This window comes from Protobothrops mucrosquamatus, unplaced genomic scaffold (genome assembly GCF_001527695.2).
Source record: "Protobothrops mucrosquamatus isolate PMUCROS unplaced genomic scaffold, P.Mucros_1.0 scaffold783, whole genome shotgun sequence".
In the NCBI taxonomy this organism is placed as follows: domain Eukaryota; kingdom Metazoa; phylum Chordata; class Lepidosauria; order Squamata; family Viperidae; genus Protobothrops; species Protobothrops mucrosquamatus.
Genome location: NW_015387051.1, coordinates 130,173 through 140,261, shown reverse-complemented (window position 1 = coordinate 140,261; position 10,089 = coordinate 130,173). Strand labels below are relative to the sequence as shown.

Here is a 10,089-nt window from a genome sequence, read left to right as displayed (position 1 = left end):
ATCTGTGCCATGGATTATAAGACTACTGGGATATCTTCAACTTTATTTGGAGTTTTACTAGGCCCGGCATGTTATTCATCTGACTAATGTATGCAGTAAATCTGGAAGTCCTTTGCTTGTTTGCTGAAATGAGAAAAGGGGAAAAAAATAATAATCTTTCTGAACTTCAAAGTGCTTTAGATGTGAGACGTGCCCGCTCTTAAGGGATCACTTTATGGCACTTCCTGTCGGATTCCATTAAAAAAAAACAACCCTATGTGCCAGCCACCATATGAAGCTCAGTTTGGAAATAAAATGGAGGAAAGAATAGGTTATTGCCTTATTGCCAGCTAATATCCCGTTAGTTGAAACTGCTTATCTGTGAATACATGGACAATCTGAGGGTGCGTGAAGCTAATCAGCAGTTCTGAAACCAACTGAACCAGCAGCTGCTCCAGCTATGATCAAAATAGCACAGATTTTGAAATTAAAATGAATTTCTCTCTCCACCCACAGACAACACACACTGGATGGACATTAAAAAGGAAAACAGTTCTTTGCTTTTGAAAATTGTAAGCCGCATTCAGATACCGTGAAGGGTGGATTTACATTTCCTCAGAATAAACACGGGCGTTAGAATGACATTTTTCGAAAACAGCTTGCATCCACGCTCCTGTGAAGTACCCGGATAGAAATAACACATTGAACATGTTGCTCCTGGAGTATCTGAACTTAGTGAAGCAAAAGTCAAGTTTTCCCAAGTATTTATGTCCTCGTTGGTTCCTTTTTCCTTTCCCTGCTATCGCAATTAAAAAAAGATGTTGAGACTCTAGAAAGAGTGCAGAGAAGAGCAATAAACATGATTAGGGGCCTGGAGGCTGAAACTTATAATGAACGGTTTCAGGAATTAGGTATGTCTAGTTTAGTAAAGAAAGAGTAGGCGGGACATGATAGCAGGGTTCCAGTATCTCAGGGGCTGCCACAAAGAAGAGGGAGTCAAGCTATTCTCCAAAGCGCCTGAAGGCAAGACAAGAAGCAACGGATGGAAAATCATCAAGGAGAGAAGCAACCTAGAACTAAGGAGGAATTTCTTGACAATTAATCAGTGGAATAATTTGCCTCCAGAAGCGGTGAATGCTCCAACACTGGACGTTTTTAAGAAGAGATTGGACAATCATTTGTCTGAAATGGTATAGGGTTTCCTGCCTAAGCAGGGGGTTAGATTAGAAGACCTCCAAGGTCCCTTCCAACTATTCTATTCTATTCTATTCTATTCTATTCTATTCTATTCTATTCTATTCTATTCTATTCTAATTATTACCAAAGAATATAAATCAAAGTGTCTCCTCAAAACCTTACCTTCCATGTCTGGGCTCAGATCCACAAAGTACAGCCTTGAGATAATCCCACCTTGCTTTGTGCTTGGCTTGATCCACATATATTACTGCAAAATCGAACAGAAATAACCGTTAAGTTAAGAGTCATTAAGTGCCAGCTAGTAAATAAATGCATTTACGACACTTGACTTCTTTTGCACAGGCTGATCCTACGTGTCGATTTTGGCAACCTCAAATAATCCCTCGGTGTTGATTGAAACACCCTGAAGTAAAATGCTGCTCCGATTCATATTCACCTTTTTTTTTGTTTTGTTTCTACAAAGAAACGATAGCATAAGGCCAAGCATTCTTTTGCAATGACTTATACGCACATAGAGTTCCCATCTGGTACAAGATGCGCAACATAAAATGGGAATAAAGACTGGAAGCCAATTCTAGAAGGCAGAATGTGGAGGGCAGATGAGCCGGCTTTATTCTCAGACAGACAAATATTTCCAGAAAAGGTGGAATTTTATATATATATATAAAAAAAACCAGATGGCTCTGAATCCTCAACGCGGAGGTCTTTCCTCGTGGTTTTGATAACTGCTCAAAGGGACCCGCTGTTCAGTTGAAGGGAGAAAAAGGATTATTTCAATCCCGGACCCCTTTGCTGGGCTGTTCTTGATGTGAGATATTGAGTGAAGATCATCTGCCCTCACATAAGAGTCTCAGGACTTTTAAAAGATCTTCCAGACTCTTCTGAACATCTTTTGAAATCAAGCGAATCAAAATGAAAAAAGATTCATGGACTGCAGCTACCTTGACTGACAAATAAGCTATCAGAAAGGTTGAGCTGGGGTTGAGTTTTGTCTTGGCCTTACATTTATTTGGTGCCCAAAGCTTGGATGTTCTAGCAATGCACATCATCCAAAAATAATGTCCAACGCTCTCCACGTAGGCTTCTGAAACTCCAGGAATAGCAATTTTGACTTAGGCAGAGCAGGTGATGTTTTGGTGGTTGAGGGCCACGTCCAGTGGTGGGACTCAACTATGTGAACAACTGGTTCTCTGTGTGGATGCCACTTCCAGAAGTCCATTCTGGGCCTGGTCAACAAAAAAAATAGCTACCGGTTCTGCCGAACTGGTGTGAACTGGCTGAATCCCACCACTGGCCATGTCTACGGTTTTTGAGGGAGGGGGACTTTGATTTACGTCAGGGCTGTCCCACCTTGGCAGGTGGGTGTGGACCTCAACTCCCAGAATTCCCCACAATGTCCATTCCTTACCTATCCATTACTCTTCTCCAACTTGGAGCTCCCCAGATGGAACAGAGAAGATGTAACACACATACTCTCAGGCGTGGTCGTGGGAACTGAGGTCTAACTCACTAACAATAGTCGAACTAGATTTCTTGCAAAAGCTGCTACGCCTCCCGGATAAACAGTTGTGCCAAAATCGGTCCAAACAAGGTTTGTGGTCTTATCTTTTTTTTTTCTGAATCAAATCCTAGAAACAAACTTGACATAATTCCTGTAGTCTCTACAGGCGGTCCTCGAATCACAGCAGTTCATTTAGTGACAATTCAAAGTTACAACAGCAATAAAAAAAGGGACTTGTGACCGTTTTTCACACTTAGGACCATTGTGACATCCCCATGTCACGTGATCGAAATTCGGACGCTTGGCAACTGGCATGTACCTATGACTGTTGCAGCGTCCAGGAGTCACATGATCCCCTTTGGCAACCTTCTGACAAGCAAAGTCGATGGGGGAAGCCAGAGTCACTTAACAACCGGGTTACTAATTTAACGACTGCAGGGATTAACTTAACACCTGTGGTAAGAAAAGTCGCAAAAATGGGGCAAAATTTACTTATGGTCTCGCTTAGCGACAGAAATTTTGGGCTCAGTCGTGGTCGTAAGTCAAGGAATAACTGTACGTGGAAAGAAACTTTCTTCCATCATACTACTCTGAATCCAAAGGGTACTCAACCGCTATTCATTCCTCAAAGCTCAAGGCTTCTGATTAACTCTATGTAAGTCTCCTTAAAAAAAAAAAAGAAAGAAAAGTTTGGGAATATTTCATTAATCTTACCCGATTGTCATTTCGCAAGCAGGTTTATACACAGCCAAGATAACATTCTTTAGGCCCATTAATCTTGTTTCCAGGCTGTTTTCCTGCTTTCTCAGCATAGTTGGGACAATATTCTTTCAGCTCTATGAAATATCAATGCTATTTCCTTGTTATCAGAATCTATCAAGTGAATTTAATCTTTCTTATTTCAATTAGGGTGGTTTAGTCCAAAGAGGGAGAAAGGGAAAACGAGACTGAGGGACCAGGGGCAGAAGGGAATCATATTGTTCCAGGTGAAATTAAGCATGTCCCATTTGTGTGTCGCTCTTTATATCATCTGAGTGAACGAAGCTGCTTACACCCCTAATGTTTGACTCTTGAGAATTAAAAAGTATTGTTGAGTTCGGGTTGAAAATGATTAGTATGATGTCTGTGTGCTTATTAATGCCTTCTCAAAGATTTTTTTTTTAAAAAAATATATTTTATTCTCGAAGTACTATTTGATATGTCAACAGGTCATAAGTAGAAGGGCTTTGCAGGGAAAGGGGAAATAAGAGTCAGAGTTTATGTTATCTGTGTAGGAAAATACTACCAATTTACTTATCTAGAGGCAAATGGCAATGTAGGCAAGCAGGTAATAGCATTCTTCTCTGGGAAGTCCTTGGTGCTCTCTGAGGTTGGTTGTTTTCTTGCAGATATTTCATCACCCAACTAGGTGACATCATCAGTGCTAGAAGCACCTTCTAAGTACTGATGATGTCACCTACGTGGATAATGAAACGTCTCCAAGAAAACAACTAAGCTCACACCACTAGTATCATAGACCATCTGCCTATATGCTTTTATTAATAAGTAACTGTCAGAGGCAAGTCCTACCATATGTCCCAACTTCCAAGTTTTGATGTTCTATCTCTTCTTGTGTCAATGATAGGAGAGCTTGGAAACTGCAGTTCTTCAATTTTTGGAAAATATCCAAATGTTCCTTTCTGAAACCCACTGTCCATCTTCTTTACATAATTCTTTAGGCAGATTTTTTTAACATGAATAAAGCTATATGCAAAATGATGTCCCTAATTAACAGACAAGCTTGGACCCATTATAGTATTATGATTTACTAAGAACATTTAATTTATTAACTGTGAATCTCTCCTCCTTCTATCTATAGATTAGAAAGGAAAAACAAATGGCTAGGGACCCAACAATACTCAGTTGCTATATTAAAGGTTGCTTATTAAGGCAGAATTTCACAAGAGCTCTTTGTCTCAGCTAAGATGTAAACCAGTTTCTTAAAAAGCCAGCCACAATGCTTGAGACATAAATATAATAAAAGAATCCAATAAAAAAGGCATTTATTTACTAAGAAATAATGACTTCTCACATTACACCTGAGTTTATCGTGATTATTTTTTTCATACAAAATCCGTGGGACTGCTAGTTTCTCCCTGAGCTCAAAGTACACTTCCTTTCCCCATCATGTAAATCTCAGTTTTATTAAAGAAAATATTCAATTAACCTCAAATATTCTACATACCCAAATCTAATTAGGCCTGAATAAGAAATGGAGTAAAGCTATAGTAAACACGCACGCTCTGACTTCATTACTATTAGATTATTGGCTTTCTTGCCGACATTATGAAACACCAAATTCATTAGGGCACTTTCTTTGGAATGATGTTTCTTTACAAGGAGAGCAGGCACAGAGGAAATATTAGATGACCAGTTATTTAAGTAATATCCTAGGAACAGCAAAGCAACCTTGCTAGAAATGAGTTCTCTCTGCTAACTTCGTGGCAAAGGCAGAAAAAATATTTCCCAAGAGAAAATTCAGCTTGTTAGAAAACTGATTTGTAACATACTTGTATGCAAGAATCCCTGGTTGTATAAACAGAAGCACAGAATCAAAATCACGTGAAGTATTAATACCACTTTATAAATCCTTAGTAAGACCACACCTGGAATATTGCATCCAGTTTTGGTCCATAAATAAGCCAATGAGCAAAATAAATAAACACCAGGAATTATGCATTGGTACTCATGCAATTGCGGACATTTTAAGTAGCCCCGGTTTTATCCGATTTGTGTTTTGCTATCTTATTCTTATTTTTATTTTTATAACTAATGAAGACCAGAAATATCCTATTTCAAAATTCTTCTTGTTGTAACATATTCCTTTGGGCTATATGCTAAGGGACCTGAAAGACGCCATCTCCACCACTAGATTCTTTCTGCTTCTTCCTGTCCTAATCAACAGTATCTAAAATTTCACAATCTACAAGGAGGGACATTTAATCTCTTATGAAAAATCACATTGGCCTTCAAACTGGAGCCACTGATTTGCAAATTCCAACTGCTTATTTTCCCCTAAGGTGGACATCAAGTTATCTCTAAAGTTTATACTTGGCTATCAGGGAGGGGAGGATTGTGTTTGTGTGTATGAAACCCTGATAAGAACTTTTCAATAAAATCTATTACGGGAAGAAGAAGAAGAAGGAGGAGGAGGAGGAGGAGGAGGAGGAGGAGGGGAAGAGGAAGAGGAAGAAGAAGTAGAAAAGAAGAAGAAGAAGAAGAAGAAGAAGAAGAAGAAGAAGAAGAAGAAGAAGAAGAAGAAGAAGAAGAAGAAGAAGAAGAAGAAGAAGAAGAAGAAGAAGAAGAAGAAGAAGAAGAAGAAGAAGAAGAAGAAGAAGAAGAAGAAGAAGAAGACACAAAATCAGTGATTTAGAAAGATGAAATGAAATAAGTATTAAATGAATTCCTACCATGGCTGTAGTTATAATACACCCGTTGCCCGCTTCTGGGTTTTGGTAGCGCCACGCGAGTTTCGGTTGTTTTGAAACTGGAGAACTTGGACTCTATGAAAAGCTGCTGGATCATCTCATCCATCAAAATCTGGCGGTCCGTGAGGCTGAGCGACACTATTTCGATTCGGATTCTTTCCGCAGTCTGGTTAAAGACAAACAACAGGACCGTTGCTGATTGTAACACACCACCGTCTCACTTACTTGGGCCATGTCATGCTGGGGAATTCACCAGAGAAAGCAATTATATTTGGAAGAGATAGCAGTAAAAAGAAACCAGGCTGTCAAAGAACACGGAGGCTGGACACCATCAAAGCCGACCCCAGCCAGAGCAAAGAACAACTCAAAGAAGCAGTGCAAGATCGGAAGATGGGGAGAGACCTAGCCCCACAGAAGGTCTCTCTAGACCTGGCCAGTCTAGAGAAAAGAAGGACTAGAGGGGACATGATAGCAGTATTCCAGTATTTGAGGGGCTGCCACAAGGACGAGGGGATCAACTTGTTTTCCAAAGCACCAGAAGGCAGGACAAAAAACAATAAATGGAAACTGATCAAGGAGAGAAGCAACCTGGAATTAAGGAGAAACTTCCTGACAGTGAGGACTATTAACCAGTGGAACAGCTTGACTCCAGAAATCGTGGGCGCTCCATCACTCGAGGTTTTTAAGCCACATGTCTGAAATGGTATAAGGTCTCCTGCTTGAGCAGGAGGCTGGACTAGAAGATCTCCAAGGTCCCTTCCAGCTCTCTTCTGATTCTGATTCAGAAATGTCAAGAGTCGAACACAACTGAATGGATAACATCATCATCACCATCAATGTTCCACAAGCAGACATGTCACACAGGTCTTGGGTGACAAAGCTGCAAAGGACTCTTGATTTGGGGATTCCTACAGTCTTTGCAAGAGGCAACCCACTTATGTTTTATGTGACCTATAATAAATAATTATTTTTTTCTTTTTTAATTATGACCTCCCTTTACACTTCTTTCTTCCATTTGGATCCGCCATTTACACTTCTTTCCGCCATTTGCTAAATGGTACATCCACTAAACATGAAACCAACCTATGTCTGGGGGACTACTCTCTCTGGTGTAACCACCACACCTTTCACCCTACAAAGTACATCTTCTTGGATCATCATGCAACATGATTGCCCTTGAAACCGCTAGCTTTTCTGGGTGTAGTAAAAAATCACCATCTTTAATACACGAGCGTGCATTTACAAGATGTCTTCATTTTTTATTATTTTTTTGAAGATTAAAAGGAAATCTCTGATGGTGTCAAAAAACGTGCGTGTTGATTGCACTATCCACTTAACGTGTTCTCGCTCAAAATAACACTGTCCACGAGGTGGAAGGCGCTCCGTGTTAAATATTAAAAGACAAGCACGCAAGGAATCTCTCGGTGGTTTTCAAAGAACGCACAACCTGTGCGATTTCAAAATGAGGTTAGGCTGAAGAACACTTGAAGGGTGAGAGATTTGTCTCTTCAAGAAACAAACTGAACACCTTGGAGGGTCTCAGCTGTCAAGGTCTTCTCAACTCTCTCTTGAGGGTGCCTGTTTGACTTGAAAGTCAATTTCTCCCATCAGCAATCCGATGGCTTCTATCTCCATCACTCACCTTGCAGTAATAGTCACCAAATTAAACAATGTAAAAAACAAAAAAACAAAACCCATTATGCTGGGTTTATCTTCAAACCAAACATTCATGCCATCTTTCAAGTGAGACATAGCAACTGACATTTTTCGGAAGACTATTCTATAATTAAGCCGTTGAAAACACCCCAGGATTTCCTCGGTAAATAAATATATATCCTTCCTACAGAACAATATCCTTGCTGTCAACCTCCTTCAATATTGGATGAAGCTAGCTTACTCCCACTGTTTTCAAAAGGCATTTTCTTTTATTATGTATCCTAAGACACCTTAACTAAAAACTCAAATCTGAATATTTCAATAAGATTGTTTTATTATTCAGTAGATTCATGGAAATTTTACCAGGATGACAGCAAATATTCCACACCGTTCTGTCTCCGCTAATGCAGGTACACAGCTTCAGCTGGCAATATTACCAGGATTAGCATAGTATGATGAAATATTTAAAGGAATTTTCTTTTCGTAAAAACCTAATAAATCAAATGACTGCCAAATGTCATTAAAGTGATGGTCTTTGACTTGAATATGCTTTTCATATTCAAATTCGAAAAGAGGCAGAAGGCTTGGAAAGGTTACTCGTTTCAACTAATAACCTCAAGCACCCTACATTCACATGCATAAAAAATGAAATTGCTTCCATTGTCTAATTTCACTTTAGAAACAGCCTCTTTCGCTTCCTGTCGCATGTATATATAAGAAGTATTTTTAAGTGAAATTCAGAGTAATTCCCTGCCGAATGCTTAACTCGGCTGTCAAAAGCAGCTCGGGTATAGGCACCGGTTTACAAATGCCGTCCAAATATAAACAAATATATGCAGTAGCAGGATACAACACATATTAAAAAAAAAAGCAGAAAGACCTCCCGTCCGCCATCTTGACTTCTTTTGGTGGCTACCAGCCCCTGACAAACAACAAACCTGTGAGGTGGGTTGGCTGAAAGGGACTGGTCCAAGGTCATGCAGACTTGTCGATAAGAAAGACAAAAAAAGTCTAGAGACACCAGAACAGAAGAGAAGGAACTGGAGAAGGTAACAAAATACAAAGACTTGCAAACAGAAATAGAACGACTGGGGCAAAAGAAAGCAAAGGTAGACCCAACAGTCATTGGTGCCTTCGGTGCAATCCCAAATCAGCTGGAGCACCAACTTGAATCTCATCGGCATTGACAAATTCACATCAGTCAATTGCAAAAGACGGCTTTCCTTGGAACAGCTTAGAACAATTAACCAGCGGAACAACCTGCCTCCAGAAGCGGTGAATGCTCCAACACTGAAAGTTTTTAAGAAGAGACTGGACAGCCATTTGTCCGAAATGGTATAGGGTTACCTGCCTGAGCAGGGGGTTGGACTAGATGACCTCCAAGGTCCCTTCCAACTTTATTATTATTATTATTATTATTATTATTATTATTTATATGCCTATCCCAGGACTATGGGAAGAGGTGGACAAAAATGCCAAATCCAGCCTGGACATCTGACTGACTGTGCGTCGAATCAAATAATAAACGATCATTATTATTGCCTTACTTTCTGCAGTGATCTTAATTCTCCCACCTATAGCCTAAGCCCCAGATGCATCAATAAAAGCTTTTCAATTCCCCGATCCTCAAATTTTACTTGCTATACTGCGGGAGGGGAAAAAAATTCCCACATATGTTCCTGGATAGCAGAGATACATCCACCTGGACTTTGGAAGCTGTTTAAAAAAAAAAAAAGCTGGATGTCAACATTAATTATGAACTTTTAGAACCTCATTTAAAGAAAATGATGATGACAGTTTTCACTAAAATGCTATTAGTGCTAAAAAGAAAAAAAGAGAGAGACTATCTATAACGAAGGGGAAAAGATGTAAACACACCTAGAGGAGAATGAGGCCACCGCAGAATAAATTGGTTTTGCTAAGACTCTCCCCGCGGGCACATTTGAAGATAACTTGAGAGCTGACAGCAGTAAAATTTTATTGTGATAATTGAAAGCTATATTGTTCTCAAATAATCTCGGGAAGATGTGGAGAGATGAGAACAAGCATTGTTTAATTTTATTTCAGCTGTATTTTAGCCTTTCTGAACACCCATGCAAATTCTCAAACGCCCCACGCCTAGCTCGGGAGCCTGTAACAAGGCTTTTAATCAATGTATTATACATCAAATTGATAATGCTAACTTCTGATTATATTCACATGTATGAAATATTCATAAAGAACTGTCCAAAGTTTTACATTTTTCTGATTTTCCCCACCCACCCCTCCTCCTTCCATTAATTATCATGC

At 39.6% G+C, this 10,089-nt stretch overlaps 1 protein-coding gene across 1 annotated transcript in view; it reads right to left on the bottom strand.

The window, feature by feature from the left end:
- The window catches only part of RPGRIP1L (RPGRIP1 like), a 59,444-nt gene that overhangs the window by 6,597 nt on the left and 42,758 nt on the right, over positions 1 to 10,089 (bottom strand). The window contains exons 24-25 of the mRNA XM_029284639.1: positions 6,127 to 6,310; positions 1,339 to 1,423 (exon numbers count right to left, since the gene is read on the bottom strand). Coding sequence (XP_029140472.1) covers positions 1,339 to 1,423; positions 6,127 to 6,310 — 269 coding nt within the window. The remainder of the gene's footprint in view (positions 1 to 1,338; positions 1,424 to 6,126; positions 6,311 to 10,089) is intronic.